The sequence below is a fragment of the Eufriesea mexicana genome, unplaced genomic scaffold (genome assembly GCF_001483705.2).
Source record: "Eufriesea mexicana isolate 0111107269 unplaced genomic scaffold, ASM148370v2 scaffold13334, whole genome shotgun sequence".
NCBI classification, from domain to species: Eukaryota; Metazoa; Arthropoda; class Insecta; order Hymenoptera; family Apidae; genus Eufriesea; species Eufriesea mexicana.
In genome coordinates this window covers 85979-113635 of record NW_016920857.1, presented here as the reverse complement: position 1 = coordinate 113635, position 27657 = coordinate 85979, and the positions used below count along the sequence as shown (strand labels likewise).

The window sequence follows — 27657 nt, the reverse complement described above, 5'->3', positions numbered from 1 at the left end:
TGACAGCCAAGTCCTAAGTACAGACTTATTTCATGTTCGATATTTTTCATTTTGTCCTGTAGAGGGTCCTCCGAAATAATAATTAATAAGTCAGAACTCAGAAGTAATAGTTAATGACTACTGAATATGATGGGTCTACGATATTTTCGACAACCGAGGAGGTGAAGAAAGTTTTGAGAGAAAAATTAGAGACAGCTAGTGCCAGATCTCAGAACTCAGAATTCAGAACTCAGATCTCTGGTCCTAAGTCTGAGAACTCAGAACTCAGGTGTCAAGACTCGTGTATCAGGATTTAGGTATCAGAACTCAAGTATCAGAACTCAGGACTCACGTGTCAAGACCTTACAAGGCCTTACAAACCAACACGGTTTAATACGTTTCTTTGGACTACATATGCTACAGGAAGGTTCGTAGAAGGAGATATACAATATATTAAAGTACGAGATAGCTTTTAATGGACTTCCTCTAAGTTAACGCATAGAGGATTACTCTAAATTATTTCTGTCGACTCGCAGCAATTTTACACAACTGACACGATTGATGTAATGGATTTGTATCAGAAAGGTGGCACAGTTTTCAGATAATTCGCAAAGTTATTCTAGTAGATGGTCACTGGAACAAATTAGGAAAGCCATTATCTTCCGAAGTGACAGACATTTGGTATTTCTGAAGATACCTAAGCTAGCTGATATACCTTCAGTACACAAAATCGAAATCAGTTTGGACACATAAAGTAGCTAGAGAGCATCCGAGACACTTCAGGTGTCTAAAATATGCCAAACCCTTAAAACATTTAATCTATAACCAGTATCACGAGTACTTGGTTATCCAGATAATACCCTAAGTTCTCACTGTCTTTAGGACACCTTGGATGTCCAAAATCCGTAGAGCACTTAAATGGCACGAAATACAATACTTGGTGTACCCAGAATACCCAGCCATAGACAACACAGAGGGTACTCGAAGTATCTAGAATATCCAGAATACCCAGAACAGCTGGAGAGCTGAGTAAGCTTGTAGTACTCGAAATATCTAGAGTACCCTGACACCTATAACCTCTACACTTTCAAAATATTTGCAGCACCTACATGCAAAACACCTGGATCAGTCGAAATATCTGGATCACCCGAATCACGAGCAGTAACACGACGTTTAAAGTATCTAAAACCCCTAAGAGACTCCGAGAAGCTGGCATATCTAGAGCAACGAAAGGATTCAGAATTCCTGAAGCATCCAATCAGGACCGAGTAATTCCTTCTGTACGTGTCTCCAGCAACGAAATGCCAAAGGAAACGGATGAACCGGAATAAAAAAGACCAGGACGCAATCAATCCCATCGCTTGTTCGATATAAATGATTCACACCGGTTCCAAGACGAACGCATCCCAGGAAAATCCGCCAAGCCATAACGCGATTGTATAATACACGTCCGTCGAATCACGAGCTCCGACGCAGTCGAGGAATAATTTCGGATCGAATCCCCTGTCGATCGAGAAAAGTAAATTCCGAACAAAGAAACGGGCAAACGAGGCGTACTCTCTTCCACCAAGAGACGAATCTTGATTAATGGTGCAAGTTTCCAGCGTCTCCGCGGCGCTGGCCATGCTCGGAATTTATAATGAGGGAATACATTAAAATGGTCCTCACAACTGAAACTTGGTAGTCCAGCCAACCTTCCGCCGTTGGGTCGCCATTGTCCCTGCTGGTAATCATGGAAAAATAACGTCGTTCCAGCTGCAATTAGTGCTTCATCTTTTGATCGATGACGGCAATTACGCTTCGAAACGTTAATCGGGGACAGAAAGCAACGCTTCATCAACGGACTCGGCATTAGTCATTATTAGTGGCGATCGTATGCTGATTAGAACAGTGCCATTTACGCGAGTCAATCCATTCAGCATGGTTGATTCCCAAGTAGAGGTTAATCACAAGAAGAATACGCGACAGGTATTTACATCATTTTCAAAAATGGTCGGTCGATGATGTTATGTGTCGACATGGGTGCCATTGTTTCGCTAATTCGAAGTTATGGTATTGCACTAATAGACTATCTCTTTATCCAGCTATTTAGACGTTTATTTAATAACGGAGTCCACAGTCCAAAGGAATACAATAAATACCGCATATAAAATATAAAATGGAACAAAGAGGCATACAGCACAGTACAGTGGTGGCGAAACAATGTGACAAAATTGTTATAAAGGCACACCATGGTGAAAAAATTAGTCAATACGTACCTTTTGGGGTAAAGGAATGAAAAACGATGAACGAGTGATTATTTTACAGTATTGTGATGTTGAATGAAATGGATTATATTAAATATCCATACTTCAGAATTTGAATATTTTGCGAATGGCAGTTGTACGAAGAAAATGGAGGAGAAGAAAGCTCGAATAACGTGATTGATAGTGACTTTTTTAAGCTGGGAGCAACTTTTGATTGATGAAGATAGTCTTCAGTTTTTTACACGGTAAGTCGTATTCTTTTTCATATATCACATATATTCCTTCTCTGCGTTATATAAAGGAGACAGTTAAATTTTGGTAAGTATATAGGGCAATATATGCGGAGATTGAAATCATGTAGAAAGAATAGAAGAATTTTTATATTTTTTCGTTATACGAGGTAAAAATGTAGCTTTAACAAGCACTATAGAGAAAAAATACGCGAAAATATCAGGTTTCGAGTTTTCGAAACCGAATATCGCATTTCATATTATTTCAATAATTCGAAATTCGATATCACCAGTGAGAGGAAAATTATCATTGTTAATTAATGAAGTTACCATTGTTCACCTAACTGAAACCTAATCCAAAAGCTCCATTACATCTATTATTCCAATTTATTCTAGCTTGGAAAGATATTAACAAAAATCTACTTACTTATCAATTTGACAAGAACTTCCTAAATAAAATTTTCATCAATTTTGATTTTCTAAATTAAAGATTCGTCTGTTCCCTTAAAAATGAAATTCCATAAAATATGCATAAATTATAATATTTCTTCTGTACAAATTAAACGTGCTTCGTCCTTCTGAATAAAATAGAATAGAATTTTTATTTAATCGAGATTCGAAAACCTTAAATGAAATTTATTCAGTTGGCAGAAAAGCAGAATTATATAATTCCTAAATAAATTATTTCCATATTTTAAACTAACAATAAACCCCACCTATACCAATTAAATACCACAGAGAAAATAATAATAATAACTGTGCTTCGTCCTCCTGAATAAAATAAAATAGAATTTTTATTTAATCGAGATTCGGAAACCTTAGATGAAATTTATTTAGTCCAATAAACCCCACCTGTACCAATTAAATACCACAGAGAAAATAATTGCCGGCAGTTATTTACGCGATCCCTATTTGTTTCGATTGCGAATAATCCTGGAATTCGCACTGCAGTATCATTCATCCCGTGGAAATCGCAACATTTCGCTGAAAACGAACAACAAACAATAACTACTCGGCGAACGCGGATGTCCAAGCCGAAAACTGTTTCCCTGGGATGCAAATTCCTCACTAAGCGGCGATATTACATCCAGCCTTGGGAATACCAATTTGAATGCAGATCAGAGTTACGTTTCCCTACGACGAATCGGCTACGAAGCCCGTGTAATCGGCAATGGCGGGATCGAAATGAAATGCCGAGACTTACCTTGTAACTGCTGACAACGTGGGCTCCATCGAAGATGTACAGATGATCGTTGCAGTCCAGTTGCAGCTGATCGAAGCGGAGCATGAACCGCTGGAGGATACTGTGCGTTTGGAAGGTGATGGTGCAGTCGAGATCCTTCTCCAGCTGTGAGATTAGAACGGCACCGTCTATCTTTCTGTAGAGGTCCTGCATGTAGTCCTTCTTGCACACGTCGCTTATTTGATCTGTAAGCAGAAAGGATTTTTATGAAGAAATTGTTCGAGATCGTGCAGTATATGTCGGTGATGGTGATTTGACAGAGGGATTGTACGAGGAAGTTGGTGGAGATCGTGTACTAGGTGTCGGTGATGGTCATTTGGTAGAGTGTTTGTAAGAAGAAATTGTTGGAGATTGTGGACTGGGTGTTGGTAGTGAGTTGACACAGTACTTATGAGAAGTAATTATTGGAGATCGTGGACTGGGTGTTGGTAGTGAGTTGACAGAGTGTTTATAAAAAGAAATTATTGGAGATCATGGACTACGTCTTGGTAGTGAATTGACACAGTAATTGTCAGAAGAAATTGTTGGAGATTGTGGACTGGGTGTTGGTAGTGAGTTGACACAGTACTTGTGAGAAGAAATTATTGGAGATCGTGGACTGGGTGTTGGTAGTGAGTTGACAAAGTGTTTGTAAGAAGCAATAATTGGAGATCATGGGTTGGGTGTAACATACAAATTTTTTTTTCTTATATTTATACACATCTCGTCTGTTTATATATTTATACTTTTATATATTCATATTTTTATTATATATTTATATTTTTATAATATTTATATATTTATATTTATATTCTTTTCTTATTTTTATTTTTCTCTGTTATCATTAATTTTATACCTCACTGTAATAATTTTCTTGTAATTTTTCTAATGGTTTAATCCCTTATAAATAAGTAAATAAATAATATCTCCGAAATCTATAACTTCACAAACCTACTGTCATCTCTAAATCTCTAAATCCGTAAATCTATAACGCATCTATCCCAGCAATTTATAACCTGTAAATAACAAATTTCGTTAGTACCACCTTTCACGCGCATTTCCACAATTTCACACTTCACGTCTGAATAAAATAAAAATCCTCTAAACCACACACACTTTCGCCATACCCGACACATGACTCAATGTAACATACAAAACGACGTGTTTCCGCGAATCGAGTTTTACGATATACCTTAAATATTTACAACCGAGAAACGAATAAATAAATCAGCGTGTTTCGCTGGTTGCTTGAATAGTTTTCGGGGAGAACAGCTTACGAGGTAAAATCGTCTGCGAAATTTACTGCCGTGTCGTTGCTCGTAACCGCTGCATTGATAAGAAACAATTTTATCGACTTTTAAATCCACTCAAGTGCACCAGACATCGGGGCCTGATGTCTGTCCCGGCTGTTGGCAAGCTAGGTCGAATTATCCAATCGATTGACGACCGATTGATTCGCGCATCGCCAGGATAATAGCTCCAACTCGATTTCGATGCACCTGCGATTAACTACGGTCTACCGAGTTCGATGCGATAAGAGGAGTAAAAAAAGAAGTTTCTTTTGTTTTTTCAACGATCACTATGTACGTGTATGTACATAAAAGGTACGTCGTGGTCATCGAAAGTACGCAGAAGTGCGTGGAAATGTAGTATAGCGGACATGGAGTCGATGAAGACAATATTCGAAGTCGATTTCATCTGTTCCCTAAGTATTATACGATATTAAGTAACAACGATTTTAAAAGATACACGTGCTTTCGATTGAATTGAATTTTCTGCTCGAATAATTTTTTAAACATCGAAAATTATCGTTCTGTCGAGCGTTTGCGAGTTTTTGAGAAATTACGATATTAAATGTGGAGAATTAAGGAGAGAGGATTTAAAGAGACATGCTTCTGAGTGTACTGTATTATTGATTCAACGATTTTTCGAAGATTGAGAATTTCGAGAATTTCGAGGAGTACTTATGAAATTTTGGGAAATTATTATTATCAATTTCCTTTAGTTGAAAATCGAGAGATATCAAGATTCGTATTAGATTTATTTGAAGTTTCAGAAATTATTTTATTTCAATTCGTAATTTATATTTCTATTGATTAAAAATGTTCTGTACTTATTATAATCGTATTTTAATGCATCTGTTGAGATTTAGAAATATATTTCGTTAGTCATATTTTTTTTAATCATTTGATCAATTTCTCGAATGCATCGATTGTTAAGAATTTGCGTTTGGACAAAACAAGGAATACAATAACAATTTTATTTAAAGACCACGAGAGATTTGTAAAATTCGAACGCCACATATTGAAAATTTCGAATTGCAACTACACTAATGATGCAATTTTTATTATTATTGTTATTATTATTATTATTTTATTCGTACATAGATCGTAGTCTATTTACATAAAATTTCACATATAAAGGAAAAGCAAACAAATTATACATAATATAACACCTAAGGGACGTGTTTATATTGTCCTCCATTGTTCAGGAGGAATAGCTTTATTATATTATAATCATCCGTAATTGTCTTTTGAAAGTTTGTAAAGACCCATAAAAAAGATGTATACAATTATAAAGATTTTCTTTATAGTTTAACGAAATAATTAGTTCTTTTTATACAAGCACCAACGAATTGTCTTATACTAAATTAATTTACAAAACTGATTTTAACCAAAATAAGAATGAAAATGATAATTGGGAAACCATAAGCATACTTAAGCTCCAAAATCAAATGTAATCAATTCGTAATTCCATATTCGCATTAGATATTAATCGAATATTACATTAAATATTTCTAATTGCTGATTTATTATCGAAGGGACAGAATAGGTACTAATTTACAATCCATTATTGAATTAATACAAACATAATTCCCAGTCATGATAATTGCTATTTCAAGGAAGCTTTCAATGAAAAAATTTTATTCCTCATTTTCGACTTGCTTTTTCACGTAAAATTACTCCTTCCCGGTTGTACCACCCTTGCCTGGACACCCTGTGTAACCCAATATAAAATATTTCCTACCCTCAAATAAAAGTAATTAAATAAATAAACAACCAAATAAATTCCCAGACACCGTTCTCTCCATCATCATCCACTTCGACATCAAACACCATCAACGTCCTTCTCGATCCTCATCCCAACTCACCTTTTCCACCTCCCTTCCCCTGCACCCAACCCGGAGCAAATGAATCGTAACGCAGAGGCAAGGGCAAAGCGAATTAATTCGCGAATTCGATGAAACTCGACTCGCGCGACAATTTCACGGCTGGAAGTCGGCGTCGGTGGGGTTGGTTTCGGGCGAAAGATAAAAAGGCGGCGTCGGGGGTGGGTACGCGAAGTAACTCGATTGAAAAGTTTTCGCTCGTGTCGCCCGGGGCCATCCTGGTCAGGGGGTGGCGAAGGCGTGAGATAGTTTTCCGCATGGCGTGGTCGCAGCTGCGAGCTCGGATGTGGGCCGAGAACCTTCCCCGAGGGACTTCGACGCGAGATTCTCGATAAAACCGTGAGTCGCTGGTCATGGCTCGCCGAAAGAAACGCGGTTGACTTTTGCCAGAGTTTCGCTCGGTTTCGGCCAGATTTCGAAAGTCTCGCGACCGAGGGGGTGAGTCGGGGTGGCAGGTGGAATTAGAGCAACAGATGGTTAACTGTCCCGACGCGATTATTCGCAATGGGACACTTCTTTACAGCGGCGAGGTCGGGCTGTGTACGCTCGTAGAGATTCCGAGGTGGTATCGATGGAAGTTGGGAAGATTGCTCTACAATATCGATATTTTCGGTGTTTTCTGAAATTTGGAAGATGCCGGATGTGTTGGAGGACAACGACGGAGAACAAGGACCAGGATTTTGAATATACATGTAGGAATGATGATTAGGGAATGAGGCTGCCGTCTGTGACAGTGCCTTTTGTCCTAGGTATGACTGTAAGGCTCGTGGGAATGCTTGGGCCCTTTCTCGAAAATAAAGGACAATAAACAGCCGTCTTGGGTTTGGCTCGAGCGTTCGGGGTATTATCTGAAGTGCGTGGAGTCCATTATAGGAGCAGCTTCTCAGTAGTTTTTGAGATATTTACGATTAAAGTTTTATTACTCCATTACAGCTTCATTTTCAATAGTTTTTAATCGGAGTTGTAGCCTAACAGTGATAGTCGAGAATTTTTATGCTCGAGGAACGAATATATATTATTTAGAGATATTTTTGGACTAGCATCCATCGCCAATTTGTTCCATATTTTATATCGACAAGGCTAAAAAGAGAAAATCAGAGATTATGGTCGTCATGGCAATGAATATGTTAATGATATATAAGAAGATCAGCCATAATTTATTATTCCCAATTTTTTTACCAATTTTATCTGATAGAAATAAGGCCGCAAATACGAAAAAGTGGATCAACTATGTTATAAATCCGAAATAATCACAGCACATCTTACTGTTCAGAATTTAGAAACTTGATATAATTTGATTCGACCGAATCAGGAATATCCAACATACTAACAATGCTACACGTATCATAAGTTGCAAATCGTTGCTTCAAATTCTCAACAAAAAGGTACATGGATCCAGAGACAATAATTATAGTGGTGACCTAAAAAGAAATATTAAAAAGACGATCTTTCTCCATATTTTGCACTCGGTTGTTCCAAAAATAGGTCTCGATAAATCCTCCATTCACCTGCAAGAAATACGAACGTAATATTTCTTTATCATTTTTCCAGAATTTCGCGAATTATTCCAGATTCTGGCAATATTTCGTTAAGTTTGTCCACTGCAGCTAACATAAGTAACATTCGTATAACGGTCCACGAAAAGCACACAAGGTGTACGAATTTATTACCGGAGCGAGTATTTTATTCGGAGATAGCGCGCGTATATTTCATTTATCGTATAATGAATGTAAAGTGATAAATGTGTCTTTAAATCTACGTTATCGCGGCCAATTATACAAGTAGTCAGCCATATTATACGATACGTGCCTCGCGCGATGCTTCAACGTCCATCGAATATTGCCGATACTTCGATAACCTCTGACACGATAATAAACCTGTCCACCGCCTTTCAGGAAAAATCCATTCTACGAAAATTCTATCCCATTCATTCAAATTTAGTTCTGCAGCGAGCCCGATCGCATCAGAAAATATTTCGTGTTATCCGCGTAACACGATCCAGCCATTTTTAAAATGAAACGCTATAATACCTTAATTCGCGTTTCAATCTGATGTTATTTTATTCGTAGACCATGTCAAGGAAACGCGAGTGTAGCTGACAGTTAGGATTTTATATTTCGAAATAGTCTGGGAAAATTTGAAAAATTGATTTTTAACGCGTTTCAATAGATAAATATTATTGGAGGTTTGATGAAGATTAACGAAACACGTGTTCCAATTTTGTACATTATATTATAGATCATACTTTGTTCTAATTTAATTATGCGATTTAAATGTAAAATGTAAAATTTTGAAAATTGATATATCTTAAATGAAAAAGTGTATCAGAAAACTGGTGGTAATTTTTGGGAATTGCTTTTGCTTCCCATTTCGTGATATTTAATTTACACGTTTCATTTTTAATTTCAGTGCCATGCGAGGTATATAAAAGCACCGAGAGCAAAATTTGTGAATGTTGGATCCGATGAAAAATTTATTTAAGAGATAAAGTAAAAGTGCTGAAGGCTTGGGGAGTATTAACGAAACGCGTTCCCATTTTATATACTATTTTATAGGTCATATCGTAACCTAATTTAATTCTGCGATTCAAATGAAACGCGAATCGTGTAAAATTTTGAAAATTGACACGTCTTAAACGGAAAGGTGTATCAAAAAATTGGTGATAATTTTTGGGAATTGCTTTCGCCTCCCATTTCGTGATATTTAATTTACACGTTTCATTTTTAATTTCACTGTCATGCGAGGTATATAAAAGCATCAAGAGCAAAATTTGTGGATGTTGGATCCGATGAAAGATCTATTTAAGATATAAAGTAAAAGTGCTTAGATAACGTTATTTGAAGAAGGGAAAATAAATTTTATTTGGAGTTGCCAAATTGAAAGGTTGCAAATACTAAATTTACTCCGGAATATTTTTAAAAATTCCTTAAAAATATCTCGTCTGTCACGAACAACGTGTTCATCGTTCTAAATCAAGCTGCAACGAAGAGTCGTTGGCCGATTCATTTCGTTTAACAGATATTCGGTTTATCGCAAACGTTTTATCTCCAATTTAAATTAACCCGAAGAGTGAAATTCTAATTTAAGAGGAAGCGAATGGAAAGGGCAAATATTTGGATAGCGAAAAGAATCCTCTCTCTGGTTGTATAGAGAAACTTTGTTCGCGTCCTAGAAAACGCTCGTCGCTCCAAAAATTATTCTTTGTCCTCCGTTGCTGGTACATTTCCAATGAGGACGCCAAGAAGGATCATTTTAAAATTATCGCCGTGAATGCACGACTCGACCATGTTAACGTTGTTCACGGAATAATTAAGTTAAAATTGTTTTAGAATTTTTTAATCTTTTTTATCACACAACTGGTCCGTTTAAAATTACTCATTTACTGCGAAAATATTTTATCTCTATGAAATACTATACCGTTATGCTTTATTCCGCGATATTCGCCACTGTAGAATTAGAACAGCAAGAATTTACGGGCTATTCTTTCCTTTAAATACCAATTAATTAGTTTAATTAAGAATTGATTAAATTTGAATATATCACATTTTCGACTATCTTAATTTGATATTTCAACTGAAATGTTTCTCGATGAAAACCTTTTCGACAGTTGGTTAAAGGTTAATAAAGGTATATCGATTCGTTTTAAACCTCGCAAATGAAAACGCAATGCATTTTTGATGCAAATGCAGGTGTGCATTCGCAAAATTGAAAATCAACGCGAAAACAAATTATCGAACATAAAATTTGTTAATGTGACTTCTGAATAACCAGTTAGTGCAACCACCCAGAATTAATATGCAATAATACCGATATAATTATTATGCAGAAAAAAAATGGAAATATTTTCTTTGGAATATTTTTTATACCAATTTCATTACTGCGATATTCGACACCGAAGCTTTCATATGGCTTACCTTGAATCCATTACCAGGAACAAAAACATTTTCAACGATTTGTCAATTGTCAAATTAATGCTTATATATTGTATTACTTTAATCAACGTAATACTATACATATTTCGTTGCACTGTAATTATTCGAGCAAAACCTAATCGATTATTGTACCGTTGAAACGTGTACGCATTAATTAAATGTTCAGAATTAATTTGTTAAAAGAGAAAATATGATACGGGGGAAAGCGTCGTTCTGTAAACACAGTACGATATGTTACAAATTTTCTTCGAAATTTTATTTATTTCGTTTAATTCTTAACTAGGAGAAATTAATTAAAAAAATTTAAAGATACTAATTTTAATTTGTTTTATCAATTTCCTTCGAATTATCGATCTACGTTTTTGTAATAAGTAACTGATAACTAATATAAGTAACTATAACTTGGAACTAGATGAGTATATAAAGAGAAGTATATACTGCTTCTTTCCGTTTTGTCATAGTCCAACCTAATCGCGATGGTACAGCGCGAAAAATTCTACAAAAATATATATTTTCTAAATTTTATCTTAAAAATTACCACTAGTTGATTTTCACAAGATTGGCTTCCCTTAAATATTACATAACTCAATAACCTACTAAATTACCTCTAGAAAACTCACTAATTTTCACCTCGTTCCTAAACATTTGTTAAGCAACGATACAAATCTTGAAAAATGCTACAAAAATATATATTTTCTAAATTTTATCTTAAAAATTACCAGTAGTCGATTTTCATAGGATTGCCTTCCCTTAAATATTACATAACTCAATAACCTACTAAATTACAAAATGCTAAGTTACTCCTAGAAAACTCGCTAATTTTCACCTAATTTCCAAACATTTCTTAACCCCTTAAGCGCGATGCACCACTATAATGACTTTCACGGATATCATCTTTTTGAACGACGCGCCACTATAGTGACTCACTCGCTCACCGTTTAAATTAAATGATCGTTTTCATACGTTTTGTTTCACACTTTCCTTGCCTTCACAACGTTCTATAATAGTGTTAACAATATATAGACAGAATATACAATGTTTGTTTTTGATACAAAAACGCCAGTGTCGGATATAAATTGTTGCTCACCACTATCTCCACGTTGCAATAAGAAGCACAAAATTCGCGAAGCTTTTGCAAAAGTTGGAAGCAGAAGCCTACTGCACCAAATTATGTAGTATGTCGATCTTCGAATTCCAAGCATCGCTAAATTGGCACGAATCGCGCGACAAAGCTTTGAAACGAACGAATTTGGCAAGATTAATCACGCTTATTAGCCGCGCAGCTTTCCTACGTTTAATTCACATGGCCGATGGACACGCGTGGCCAGCCATAATTCACGGATACACGGCCGGGAGGGGCGTCGCATAATCGGCGCGGAAGCGTCGCGGCGCGCTATTAACGACGCGGGTTCGACGCGTAAATTCGCGCGGCCGCCCCGAAACGTTGGCTCTGCCTCCACGCTCGTAAATCTCCTCCGGCCAAGGGAAAAAGCTTGGCTCCACGAAAGTCGTCTGCCGGCCCGTGGCAACCGCGGTGCCCTGCCAACACGGAACCCCGATTCTCCGAACAGGATCGCGACCCTCCGACCCTTCCGGCGCCACCGACTGCGAGACTATCAAATTTCCACTGGGCGAATACAGATGACGAAACTTCCCTCCTCACGAAAGCAAACGGGCAACAGAAACGGAGAAAATGAGAGAGGCTCGTAAGGGTGGTTTCCTGGATGATAGATTAATTTTAACAAAATTTTACTTGGATATTGCCGGTACCGAATTCTTCGTCTTTTAATAAATTTTGTGACAAATTTGTAGTTAAATAGTCTCGTTACAAAATTTTTAATTATATAATCAATAAACGATGTGATCGAAGAATATGAAAGTGATCGATATATAAAGTGCCACAAAAATTTTATTTTTAGCATAATTTGATAAAATACCTATAGATTCGTAACACATTGCACGCTATAGACTTGTGATGTTATTTGATTCCATTATTGATACATAATAGAACTTGTATGTACATTTGTACAAGTGACTACTGTTATTTGGTACCACTTCTTTTCTATTAAAATCAAATTTTTAATGGTGGAAATATGGTATCTCTTCTTAAAATATATTAAGTACATTATGGTGTATCTATATATTAAAAAAATATATTATGTATATATATTAACCCATTGCACTCGAGAGGTGTTCTTCAGTCGCCATTTGATAAAATTTCGAAGCTCGATATTCATTAATATGTTAAATTTTAGATAATGTAACGGTGTGCAAAGTTTCAAAATCAAATAATTCTACATGTTAATTATTAAATAACTTCTTATTCGTTGCTCAAGAAAATATCGTCAGCTTTGTAGCAGAAAATCTTTGAACTCCTACCCTTCTTTAGCTAAAATATCTTCGAGTGCAAAGGGTTAAATATATTATATTAAATATATCTTGAAATATATTAAATAATTCTTGAAATACATACGTTAGAACAAATATGATCTTAAAATATATACTAGGTGCTGCTTTAAGAAAATGTAAAAGACCAGTGTACAATGTGTTCACTTGACACGTAACGATGCATACGTACATCATACGTAATATTCCAAATAACCATTACCTTAACCAGTAACGTCCCTTTTCCCAATTGCGACTGTACATTCACGATTGGCGACCTGAAAAGCGAAATTAGCCCAACGTCTCTGGGAATCAAAAACCGTGTCCACGCGAAGAATCCAGAAATTCGTGAAAACCCGCGACTGTGCGGCAGTACTGGCGAAGAAACGGCGTCTCAAAAGGGAACTTTGAGACGCGACTACAAAGAACTTCGGGTTCCACGAAAAGTCGCGTGCAAAACAAACGTGGCGAGGGGGGCGGAGGCGCGGCGGCGGGCAGAGAGAAATAGAAAGGAGGAGAGAAAAAAGGCGAAGAAGGACGGAGAAGAAGAAAAGGAGAAAGAGGGTGAAGCGAGGGGAGAGAAGGAGAAAGAGAGACGGAGAGAGCACCCTTTGGCCATGGTCGTGCGCGTTGGCCCTTCGACCCTCCAGCAACCACCAACCCCCTCCACTCGCGCGAACCGCACCCCGCGCCACCCTGGCTCCATCGCCGCGGCACCCTCGAGCGCTCGCCACCCTTCCTGCTCTACTCGCTCCCTCTTGGGACGATGTAAGCCCGCTACTCCGTCGATCAATATTACTCTCTCTTCGAGCGCGGCACGGCTCGTCTGAGCGGCAACCGAGCGCTATCGTATTAAGCCGCGAGGAGCACTTTGGCCGCGAGCGGAGACCGTTGCTCGCGCCGACAAATTTTTCCTCGCCGCGGATAGAGAGCGACGGAGAGGGCTCGGCTTTTATCCGAAGCGCGGCCACGCGACCGCGCCGGAAACAATGTTATCGCCGGAGTCCAAGTCGGAGGGTAGCACGACGCTGAGATCCACGCCGCCATCACCGCGAATATCGTTCGAGAGCACCCACGCGATCTGATCCGAGACGAGAAGATCGCCAACAAGAGTTTCCCTTCGTTGCGCCTTTCGCTGCACGGGGTGGCTGCGCCAGGCTTTCTACGATGCTTCCATCGCTCCCGAGTGGGGATGCGCCGAGTGGTATGATATCGACGCGGAATTTGGATTTATTGCCAATGCCAGGGAGATTAGACGCGATTGTGAGAACGAAAGTGAATCGTCGAGAAATTGTGGCCAGGTGGAGTCTCGATATACCCCATGTATGAAAATTAACCGTATTTATCGTGAAACTTATCGTTGGGGGTGTACCGTATTTTCACGCGCGTGTTTCAGAGTTTTGTTGATATTTCAGCTAATCCACTATTGCTTCGTGTATCTATGTCATATATTTTTATTATATACTTTTTAGCGGTTGTATGATATATATGATTTGACTGTATTTTCATCTAGATGTGGAAATAATTTATTCGCTGATTTCCTGTTCCCAGATCGAACCCTGAATTTCTCATTAATGAGTAATTTAGAAGAGCATATCTCGAGGCAGACATTTTTCCAGAATATCACGATCTCATAGGTTATTGTTTATTATGAGGATAGAAATGAATACAAATATCTTCCACGTTTTCTTAACAGTTAACAAATTAATATATTAATATACTAAGTCCATCTCAGCAAAGTTCAATTGCTTTCTTAAAAATTAATTTGCTGCTTTTTAAACATTCATTTATCCGAATTTATTAATTATCTGCAATTAATTGTTACAATTATTATATATTTTTATTTCGTTTCAGTTATTTCTTATTTGGAATAGCTTGAATTGTTTTGGGTAAATCTCTTTTATGGAGAAAGCATCTCATCAGTTTTTGAAATTTTCGACTATAATAGGAAGTGATTTAACAATTAATTTCGTTAAAGCAACTAGACTCTGGGAAATTTATTCCAACAATTGAATTTCAGATTCAAACTTCAACTACGTTTCCAAAATATTACTTGCAGTATTGAAATTACTACATACTTTCAATTTAAGTCAATAACGTTGTTTCTATGGATAGAAATGGAAACTAATATCTTGTACGTTTTTTAGCAGTTAACAAATTAATATATTAAGATAATATTTAAATATTGACAACGATTCTAAATAAACTATTTTAAATACAAAGATTGATTCTATCTTGAAAATTCTTTTCTCTCTCACACTTATTAACATATGTTTTTACTCTATGATGATTTTCAGGTAATTGTTGTAATCTAGCACACTCTTCTAAACATTTTTTAACAACATTCTTACTAAACTCTACTCGCACATATTATATTTATATCATCCCAAATGACTTTCACTTATTCTACCTCATTCCCATTCATACATATAAAATCAACACTCACACATTATAATATTATCCGATTTATAATAATTTTTCTAGAATCCTCCTCTTCGTGGATAATAACATTTCAATTGCAAAGAGTTAAAAATATATTGTTCAGAATTTTAAAAATGGTCGAAATTAATATCTGAATTTATTGCGAAAGCTAATGATGCTAACGAAGATAATAAAAGCCGGCATCGCATAATTTTTTTGTAATTAAAATTAAATATTCAACATGTTTGGACATTTATAAAATTCTCTCTCTCTCCCTCTCCTCATGATTTCTCTCCAAAACATTTCATACCGAAATACGTTTTTGCTTTAAAACATTTCATTTGCATTAAATTCTCGTAATAAAGCAGTCTTGTCTACAATCGAGTTCAATTTATATACGTACGTAACAATTGCTCGTATTCTGCATTTTCGCAAACGAACCTTAATTATTGATATTTTATACGCCATTCTGTTCGAAAGGAAAGGAAAAAGGAAAATTACGAAAATGCTCATTTGATTTCGAAACGCGAGGAAGAGAATTCGCGTGCTGCTTTATGAACCGTAATGCATTTTTTTCGGTGTACTTTAATCCAATAAAAAGTCCGGAATAATTCATATTATAGCGCCGGGTTCGTTATTCTTAATTCGCTGGAATGCGCGATAACAGGTGAAAGCTGATAAGGTTAAAGGCTGATGGAGGCTAATCGAAATAGTTTAGTCAGAAACGACAGGAATTATTTAATAAAGCTCTATTTTGTTAGCGCGAAATAACATCTAAGAGCAAGGGAAACTATGTCGAACGTAGCATTGTAATTAAGTTCCTGTAAAACACAATGGACACCCTAGTTCTCACGAAGACTATAATCTCGTATCATAAGGGAATATTAAATGATATTAGAGACCTATGTACATACGTTTCAAATTATATGGATCGAGTTAAGAGAAGAATGAAATATTTTATTAAAAACGTGGCCTATTAAAAAAAAAAAGAAAGAAATACATTAGAGTGTATTTTTTAATTTCAAGAGTTATTATCTAGTAAGCAGATTTTCCTTCTTCCTTCGTCGTCCTAATGAGTGAGAGAACGATTTTACGGGGCTTCGCGAAAATATATGTATATATATATATATGTACGTGGATATAATACGAAAAATAAAAGTTCCAGCAAACGCGAACCCAATTTCAGTTGTATGAAACCAGAGAACTCTCATTGTGTCTTTCGTAAATAATTTTCAACCTACATATTTCATAATAATTCTCGGCTATTAATGCACAGTACCCGAAATGTAGGACAAACGGTTTTCTCGAGATATTTCCAATATCGCTTTGCAGACATTAAGCCCGTTGAATATTTTATAAGGGCATAGTTAACAAGTGAAACACGTTAGCAGATTTACTAGCTTCCGATAAAACATGCGCATCCATTGTTGCTTTAAATAAACGATCCCGACGTAATTATTTATAAGATGTATAAATGGAATTAAAAATTCACCGATGAATGGGTAAAAATCTGATCTAGATAACATTTGGTAGGATCTAATAATATTTCGTTAGAACCTTTCGTTTTCTCACAAATAATACGAATTTTTATATTTTTCGAGACTCTATTTAATTTTGAAGTAAATGTAAAAGAATTTAGATTTTAATTGATATATTCGAGAATGCGGTTCATAAAGCATCAAATGGAATAAAATCAAATTAAATTAATTAAATAGAATAATTATTTTCTCGATATTCTAAGTTTCGACTAATTTTATCACCGGCATTTTCGCTTATTAAGCTCGATTCGAAATAAGAACAGAAAGTTAGATATGCTCCCATTCAGGATCATAGACATATTATACCACAACGTTACCATAATTTTTTCCTTCAAAATTTGCATCGATACCAAGCTTTATATAGCCAAATGTATCTCTTTTAATAATAAAAGTGACTAACATAATTTCCAAATTTTTCTAAATTTTAATACCAAAATATTTGGCTGATATTTAATTTAAAATAAAATAAAATAATTTAAAATAAATTTCTATTTTTCATTTTACGGAGTTGTCAATTTGACGAATAAACGACTGAAATGTAAATAAGTGTGGGAAACGCTAATTTCTTGGATTTTGCGTTCTCAGGAAGCGCTTGAAAACCTCGACCAACTGCAGAGAGCAATCGATCCCTCACATCCAATAACCACACTTCCATAATCCGCATCACTATCCACTCATCCTCCTACAAACCTTCACAGTCAACATTTCATTAACCCTCTCGTTGCGTCCATCAAATAGATATTATACAGGGTGTCTCGAGACGAACATAAAATCTCGCCTCATCAATCAGAGGAAAACATATCCAATTTTCCTCAAATTATAGTCAACTAATTTTAAGTTTAAAAAATATATAGAAGACTCGCTTAATTATCAAACAAGCGAAGGAAATCAATACTGATTCGCTCTCGTAATGAAAGAATAACCACGACGAATTTCCTTCCTATAGTACGATCGTTAGCCAATATTCTCACAGCCAAGTAACCCATAATTATTCGAGAAAATACCAACCTATTTTCGTAGACAGAATCCAGTTCACTCGTATCAATTATTCATTCGCGATTCCACTCTCTTACCTCCTCGCATAATTCCACTTAGAACCAAATCGCGCGGGAAAATCCTGGTGACCAAGCCCTGGACCATGTCTAATCCTGAATTTCTCGACCTTCATTGATTCATCACTTCCTTTTGGACACGCTCTCTATATTCACTTTTCATATCTCCTTTGAATTCGTCAAAAGTTTAAATTTATAGTTGTTCTTCGAAGCATAGTTGTTCTTCTGGGATTCAGGAATATTGACATACAGTGTAACTGAAAACTCGTGACACAGAATGCGACTTAAATTTGTATCAAGTAAAGAGAGACAGGGGTATATATACAGAGAAAGCTTCGAAGAACTCGAAAAACCGAGAAACTGTATATGAAGAAAATATATATACGTTTGAATTGTATTCGTATTTATTTGCATATAATATATTCATATGCAATATGCGTGTGTGTTACTCCACCATATCTATTGTACAAGTATAGATATGGTGGAGCACCCATAAAATAAAATTGATGAAATAAGACGAGTGCTAAGCCATGAGGAACTGTTTTCACGACATAATCAGTCTCATAGGAAAATACTATGGTACCGAACTCGTAGCTTAGTTATGAGCCATATCAGGATGAGACATCGACGTCTGGCCACCATATGCTTCGAGTACTTGATGTGTGGGGCAATAATTCATCCCCTCTTCTCGAGAACTGTTTCCAACTTCTACTCTTGCACTTAAAATTCGGTCAGTTATACTATACTATATTACAATTGCAAAGTATTTAGCCCTAACCTAGATTCTTACACAACCTAGACTTTGGAGAGTACTCAAAAAGAAAGACAAGATAACAGACAGTATCAAACCAACTCTCCTAGAACACACACAGTTTCAAATCTACTCTTCTTCAACATCAAGGCATTGCCTATCATACAACAAGCATGATAATTCACAAAGTTCAGAATGGTCTAATTTTCTTACTTTCTTCCTCAATTTTCTTGTGGTACACTTGCAAGGTCTCAAAGACCTCGCTGAAACACCATGATTTAGCCTAATCGCGTCAGCGAAAGCAGTTGCCGATGCTCCCTGTTGATCGCGGATGCCTGCGCAAATCTCGGTGAACAGATCGCGCAGGGGTTGATTCGCACCACCCCCATCCACGATCAAGCGCTTTGTCGATGATGAAATAGCGTAATCTCGGAAGCAACGGAAAATTCGGCGGAACAACGGGTCGTCAGCCGTTAATCTATCCTCGGACCACTGTTACCCCTGTTTAAATCGCTTTCGCGGAATTATGCGACGCGATAACCGCGGAGGTGGAAGCACGGATTTAATCGCGGCTGATGGAAAGAAGATCGCTCAGACCCGGCTTTGTTTCCACCACGAGCATAATGGCAAGGAGCTTTCCCTCTTGGATGAGTCCGGGAAATCTGTCCCGCTGAGAAAACGCATCTCTGCACGGGGTACGGTTCGCCGGTGATTCCGAATAAATCGGGGGACGAATTACGGTCGGTGGTACTACAGGTTGGAGAACAGGTGGGAGAAGCAGTTAGCTAGGTGTTATTGGAGCGTTGGAAGAAGATTAATTGAGCGATATTAGAGGAGAAATTAATTTGGAGAGTATTGGGAATCGCTGGAGGGTACGAGGTTTTGGAATAGTGGAAAGGGTCGGAATGTTTTGGCTAGACGTGTGTAGATTAGAAATTCAGGGATCTAGAAATACGTAGTACAGTGGAACTTCGATTATTTGAATTACGAATGAACTGCAGAAAATTGATAAATTTCTCAGGAAAATTGCTATTTTTATTTAATATTATTTATTATTCAGAGGTTTTATTTCAATATACACAGTCATTTTTGTGTGAAAATAGCTATATATTAATATTAGCTTATTAATATTATTATTATCTTTATACCTATAGTGCATAGGGTAAATATTGCATTTATTTAATATTATTTAATATTCTTATTTTAAATTTAATATTATTTATTATTCAGAGGTTTTATTTCAATATACACGGTCATTTTTGTATGAAAATAGCTATATATTAATATTAGTTTATTAATATTATTATTATCTTTATACGTATAGTGTATAGGGTAAATATTGCATTAAAGCTAAGTTGGATTTCGTAGACTTCTCTGATTTGCAATTTGCATGTGGAATGGAGATGTGCAATTTCCTACCTTCTACAGTGAAAATAATATTTTATATTTTTATTAAAACGGAATTAATAAAAGGAATATCACATTTCAACATTTTTACGATTACTCGTATCTTCTGAAATTAATTCCTCATGGGTAAGATATAAAATTACATATCGATATTCTCCTGATATGCATATATTACTTTTCATTGATAATATAAAATTCGTGTCGAACGGTTATAAAGTTGTAGTCCTGGAATCTTTGGAACAATCTTGTGAAAAAGATTTTGTTCCGGAACAGGTGGACATAAATTCAGGTATTTTGTTCTAAACTTGCTAAATTCTGGACAAGTCGAGGGAACTGAAAGCTACTACGTGAAGAGTGTGACCTGTTTTAGACTAGGCGAAGAACTTTTGGAACGTATGCTTGTATCTACTCAAAACAAAAACTTTCCCCCTCTCCAAGTTAATACAAGCTACCGTGAGAAACGCTACAAGAACGTTCTAATTTCTTGCCTATTTACATCAGCTTTGTCGTTATAACCTAGACCTATTGGAGAAGAGAAGAGAAGTATTAGGTTAGAGCAATATTGAAAGCAATTGAGATGGCATTCAAAAAGAAACGTATCTCCTAATGTATTCTGTATTTTGCAAATTATCTAACAATAAAATTGCATATAAGTATAATAATTATGTTTGAATAAATGTAATAAATACGAATGTACGATATGAAAGTTCGAGAGTACGATATCGTTCCTGCAAAAGGAATGAAATAAAATAAAATCACGTTTTAATTATGAACCAATGGATAATATTTAACGTATACTACATAGCAATGTAATATTTTATTTTGCACATTAAGGTTTCATTATGAATATTGTTATGCATTTTAATTAATATTCGAGGAAACTTCGTATTTTAATTACCATTGTTTCAAAATATTTTTATCGATGACAATAGTAAACGAATATATCGCATTGTACATTTCAAAGTTATATGCAAATAAACAAAAACGTCAATCAATGATCCAAGCATCAAAAACGTATGCGAATATAGCGTTTCTTGTTCGCTAAAAGTAGATTATGTTATAACGACAGTATTGTACAACTCATGTATCGAATTTAGTGAAATAATTGCTTATCGAGCAATACGCGTTTATTATTCACATGTTCATTACACGGATCATTCTAAATAAACTATATATTGTGTTTAATAGGTCAAACTTTACAGAGTCTTATTCAAATTTTAGGATATAAACTTCGAAAATTTAGTTTAAATGAAAAAGAAATAAATAAATAAAATATTAGTAAAACGTATTGAAGAAGAACGTTCAATAATAGAGTAAATTTATATCTAAAATATTTAAAATATCTTAGATATATTTACAATTAACTAATTAATTTGAAGAGTATTTAATTTAAATTAAATATCTCTAAAAATACGCAATACTGAAGACCAAAGGAAAGAATTGCAATGTGAAGTTAATTCTTCGCCATTTTTATTTCATAACATTTACATACAGTACCTGCAAACAGTTTCGACTCCAAAAAATTAAATATCTCTAGAAATAATAATACATAATACTGAAGACCAAAGGAAAGAATTGCAACTTAAATTTAATTCTTCGCCATTTTTATTTCATAACATCTACATACAGTACCTGCAAACAGTTTTGACACCAACCATAATCCCTTTCCAAAATAAATTACGCATCGTTAAAATTATTTTCCTAAAAAGCCTCAAAAAACGGTATTTTATAATTATAATACAAACTATATATGATAATATTAATAATAATCACCCTAGAAAATTTTAGCAGTAACTGTACTCAGACCCACCTAAGTATGTACCTTATCCAACATCTATCCAACGATATATTCACGGTCATTCACCTCCATTACTTTTCCTCTATTCTACCTCCTCAAAACTCCTCCCTGCTTACCCACAAACCACACCTCGGTCTCCGATCCCTCATACGCCCCTTACAACAACCTATACCTTCGCAACCCTGTCAACCCCAGTGTCCTCGTCGTTCTTGCAACCACTTGTCGACCAAACGTCCGGAAGAACTACCCTGCCTTACCCCGACCATAGTAACCATCCACCGATTAACCATTAAACATGCCACCCGAATCACCGACATACCCACGAACATCGAAATTACTCACAATTATCGTTCTTCGCATGAACCTGGTCCGTAGCCTGGTACAAAGTCAGCGCCAGCAGCAGGAAGGCGCATGAGCCTTCCCCGAACCACATTCCTGCCTCTGTTTATCGTCACACGAGGCATATACACGAGCGAAATGGAGCCATGGACCCGGACCGCGACAAGGTCGCGTGACGTACGAGCACAGGAAACTCGAACCCACGTCGAGGAGGAAAGGGGTTAGAATGATAACAAGAAACACGAGATAAATAGAGAATAGACGGATACGAGTGGACCGTAGCGAGACAACGAGCACGAACCGCACCCCGCGCCGTATTACGCGCGACTGACCGCCACCGGTCGCCACGATTTTACGCGCGAACCGCCATCCGCGGTCGAGGGACGCGCATGCGCGCCGCCGTCGCTAGTAGGGTGTGGATGGACAGGATTGAAAGGATCTCGACGTACTACACCGACACCCACGCTCATTGTTCAGGGGAGTTAATGAGCGAAAAGATACAGGCTGCTTTTACGAGCGGATCGCGATACAGGGTGTGTCCGTGAGCCAGCGCGCGCCTCGGCCACGCAGCGTGCGAGCGGAACACGCGTCTGCACGGCCTCCACTCGTTAAATGCAGTCGTCGCGCTGTTCCTCTTCATTGTCTTGGCCCTTTACGGCCGCCGGAAGGGCTCGATACGCGGTCGGACCAGGCTCGCCCTTTTATCGCCCTCTTTTCCTATGCAAACATTCCACCCTTGCTGGTACATGGGGTGAGAGGGTTGGACTCTCGTTGCGTGGAATTCCAGTTTGGAGAATAGACCATGTACACGTGTCTTGAGTCTCTTCTTGGTCACTTCTTGGGGATGGTATTTTAGGCTAGGCGGTTTCGCTAGGGGAATTCTGGGAGTCTGTGCACACGGAATTTCTTATTTTTGTTTGTGAGTATTTAAAGTTTTGCGTTTGGAGAAAAATGGAAATGTAATTCTGACAGGAGTGCGAATTGTAATAAATCAAACAACTTTATTTCTTATTACTTGGTAAAGGTAGTATTATGGTATTTTGAAGTAAGTAGATGTAACACATGGTAAGTCAGAAATTAAGTGGGCGGTTTTGTTGGGGAAAAATGGAAACGTAATTCTGATAGGAGTGCAAATTGTAATAAATCAGACAATTTTACTTCTTACTACTTGGTATCGTAGTTTTATGTTATTGCGAAATAAATGAATGTAACACATGTTAAATAAGAAATTAATTGGTTGGTTTTGCTGTGGGCATTCTGGAAGTTTGTGGAGACGAAATTTCTTATTTAAGGTTTTGAGTTTGGAGAAAAATGTAAACGAAATTCTGACAGCAGCGTGAATTGTAATACATCAGACGACTTTATATTATATCTTGCTACAATACTTTGTGAACGTAGATTCATATTATTGTAAAGTGGACGTATGAAATGGTAAGTGAGAAATTAATTGCGTTTATATTTTTAATGACGATTCACAGAAGGAAATATAATCTTTTATCGCTGTTCGTTTTTATACTATTGTATTTTGCTCTTAATTTCTTGTTTGCATTAGGAAAATAAAGTATAATTTGTAAGTATTAACCTCTCGCTAAATAATATTCACTATGAATAAAAGAAAATACAATGTTCTTCGTACAAAGCATGGACATACAAAATACATCCTCCGTTGACCGTTTTACTCACTGTCGCGCTGTAGTAATTTGCTTCCAAAATTGCTATCAGTCAGTCAGAAATCGCACGAACTTTCAATAAAACGCTATACAAACTCGATTTAATAAAAATTCACGAAAAATTAACACAATCCGTTCCAAGAACTCCATTCATACCAATTACAAACCTCTCTCTCCCTAAATAATCGAATATATGATAGAAAGAAAATAAAAATATAGGTAAACCTATGAAAGAGAGAACAAAAATGTGTAACGTTCATACACGCAAGCTTGTACAAGCGCTCTACGAAACAACAGTTGTTTGGAAAAACGTTTTTTCAATGCGAGTTTGACATTTTCCTCGGTTTTGTTTTTTCCCAGTATTCTCTGTTTCTTTTCAACTACAGTCGATGCAGTTTTCGCTCGAATGAGGTGAAAATAAAAATATGGGGCAACATCTCGGGGAATAATAAACGGCAAAGTAATTGCGAGGTCGTCGCAAAAAGGAATACTGTACGAAATTTTTTGCGATGTCGCCATTTTCGAGGACGTCAGATTTTACGATTCATCGAAACACGTGGAATTTTGAAATCCGAATTTAGCTTTAGCCACGGAATACCCATTAGCCGTGATGTAGGCGAAGTCCTGCGAAGTGTACTGTTGCGCCAGGTAATCACGTGAAATACGAAGTTACAATGGAAAACAAATTTCTGACACGGGTTGAAATACACGCAAATGTAAATAGGTAATCGAGTTGGCGTTGCGAGATTTCCAGTAAACAACGAAATAAAATGAAACCGTGCTTTCAGGTAAGCACCCTGAGAAATCGAATTTGTTTCACGGGTCTGCTGTATGATACCGTGCAATGTTTAATTTGTTTGAGTAAATATCACAGTTATTGCAATATCCTACGGTATGGGAAGTAATTTCGAGATTCTAGGATATTTTTGACATTTTTATGTGCACGAAGATGTTTTATTTAGGGCAGCTATGTGGCATGGTGGTTACACTTATACAAGGTATAAGGTGTTAGTAATAATTCTTTTGTGGGCGGACGCATTCGAAATTTTAAGGCTACCCTCGCTCCTATAAGTGTTATTTTATGTTTCTTTAGTGGGTAAGGTAATGGTTCGGAACATTTCTATCACCTATGCGAATATATTCGAGGTTTACCTTCGGTATACCAAGGTATAGTTCGCGTTTCTTATCGAGCAATATTTTAAGAGACCACATTGCTTTTTCATTGTAAATATAATTATTTTTATCGTTTCCTTATTTTAATTTTCCAAGTGCCATTATTTCATTATCTATCCCTTTAAATATCCACCCCTTGTTATGTTGATAGACATAAAATCCTGAATCATACGTTTCTTGATAGGATAAGGGTTATATAAAGTGCTTGACGATTTTCAGCGATATTTTTTCATATTTTGAAAGTGGTAAAAGAATTTCAGATTGACGATATTATTTTCCTGCAGTAATTCATAGCAGTAATACTAAAGACATTATCTGCGCAGGACATTATTAATATTAACAACACTAATCCTATCCTGGATCTATTCAGCCAATCTCTTCACTCTATAAAACAGTTTCAACATCGCACCTCTCTGTAAACAAATTTTTTCTTTTTTCTTATATTTATACGCATCTTGTCTGTTTGTATGTTTTTATTTTTTCTTGCTACTATTAATTTTATACCCCACTGTAATAATTTTCTTGTAATTTTTCTAATGGATTAATCCCGTATAAATAAATAAAAACGCCAATAAATATTCCTATTATTAATAATCGCTGATAATTTCGACCTCGCGATAATTAATAAATACTAGCAATCGTGTCGCAGTCTAATTCCAGGATTCAAGGATTAAATTAAATAGCAGTAATACTAAAGACATTATCTGCGCAGGTCACTTCATAAACGCCACTTACTGCTAAATCTCTAAGTCAGCCCGAATTTCAGTGTCCAGTACGGCCGTATCGCGAGGAGACGCGACATTGGACAATCCCGAGCGAATGAATTATGCTCGTTATCCCGACGCCGTATTAAGTTATTAAACATAAACGCCTGGCATCGTGTGGCCGGTATTCAGCACGCAAATTAAGAGGGCCGGTTAGCCAATTTGCGAGACAATTGTTGCCGTCATCAGTGGCGCTTTTCATTCAGCGAACACCTAATTTCGTCGACAGAAATCTGCTAAAGGCTTGGTCGCCCGTCAACCTCGCACGGCTCGTGTATAATAGCGTAGGTCGGGGCGAAAAAGCCTGCGAACAAAGTTCTCTCAGCCCTCCGTGAAACTTCCCCATCGCGTCCGCTGTCCAGGGGATTTTAAATTCCTCACGGCCGCTGACGAAGAGGAACCGAAGACGACCGTACGAACCAGCCGAGTGGAATTGCAAATCTTCGTCGCGAAACTTGTCGTCCCTCCACTAGCAAGTGTCTCGAAGAACTGTTGCGGATTCGAGTCTCGAGAGTGGACCTAACACGCTCTTCGTTGCAATCTTGTTTCGAGTATTATGGACTGGAAATGTTATGTGGCGGCCAGCAGAAGCTTGCTGCCGAAGAAATCCTCCCAAGTCCTCGTTCGACTGTCTTCTTCGTACAAATCCGTCTGATTCGAGGTTTAACGTTTTCCTGTTTATCGTATAGCACTGTCACGTCCTTTTAACGACCAGTGGATCGACGAATTACGAAACGGTGAAAATTTTCGTTTCATTATTATTGTTCCTTTTATTTCTTCCTTTCGTTTTCCATATTATTTGTCTTTCTATCTGCGTCGATGAAAACAGAATCAAATGAGAAATTGAAAATTAATAATTTCATGAAATGAGAAGACTTACTAAATATTACAGGCCTATAAATTACATTAAGGAATTTGGTTCTTGGTGAAATAAGAAATTGTGTAATGAAGTTTGCAATTTATTTTCGTAATTAAAATATAACGTTACGAAATTAATAAGGTCGAAAAAAGGATCGGGATACCGAATTCGAGAGAATAAAGCGAAGTTGGAAAATTTAAATATTTAACGAAACTAAAATTTAGAATGGGTGTTGAGAATTTTAAAGCAATCGTGTGGCTTTTAATAGCAAAATTATAATTTTTGTAGTTAGGAGTAAATTTGTACCGAATAAATTTGCTTCAGCGTTTAACTGTACCAACGCTAGTTTATAAATTTCAAACTTTTCCTGGGATTAAAGCGAAGTATTTCGTGATGAAATTTGAGGAAAGTCGGTTAGTAATTATGTACCCTATTTAACGAAATTTTGTACTTCATTGTAATAAGGTATACAAATTTTATATTACCTATTTAATATATATTTACCCCTACACTATATATCTGAAGTATATTTATTAGAACATATGAGGTGTTCCTTACAGGAACACTTCGACCTTCCGGTCCTATCAATACCTAAAAATATTCCAACATATGATTGCCAATAACTCCTTTCATACCATGCAAACTATTAAAAACCAGCATCCATCTTGTGAGGCTGAGAAATACCTTTGCAGTCTAACAAATGCTCAGCAACAAGATAACAG

The 27657-nt window shown here is 36.5% G+C and overlaps 1 protein-coding gene across 1 annotated transcript in view; it reads right to left on the bottom strand.

The window, feature by feature from the left end:
* Nucleotides 1-3154: 3154 nt before the first annotated feature.
* LOC108553803 (uncharacterized) overlaps nucleotides 3155-27657 on the bottom strand; it is a 106897-nt gene continuing 82394 nt past the window's right edge. The window contains exons 2-3 of the mRNA XM_017908846.1: nucleotides 3660-3883; nucleotides 3155-3226 (exon numbers count right to left, since the gene is read on the bottom strand). Coding sequence (XP_017764335.1) covers nucleotides 3155-3226; nucleotides 3660-3883 — 296 coding nt within the window. The remainder of the gene's footprint in view (nucleotides 3227-3659; nucleotides 3884-27657) is intronic.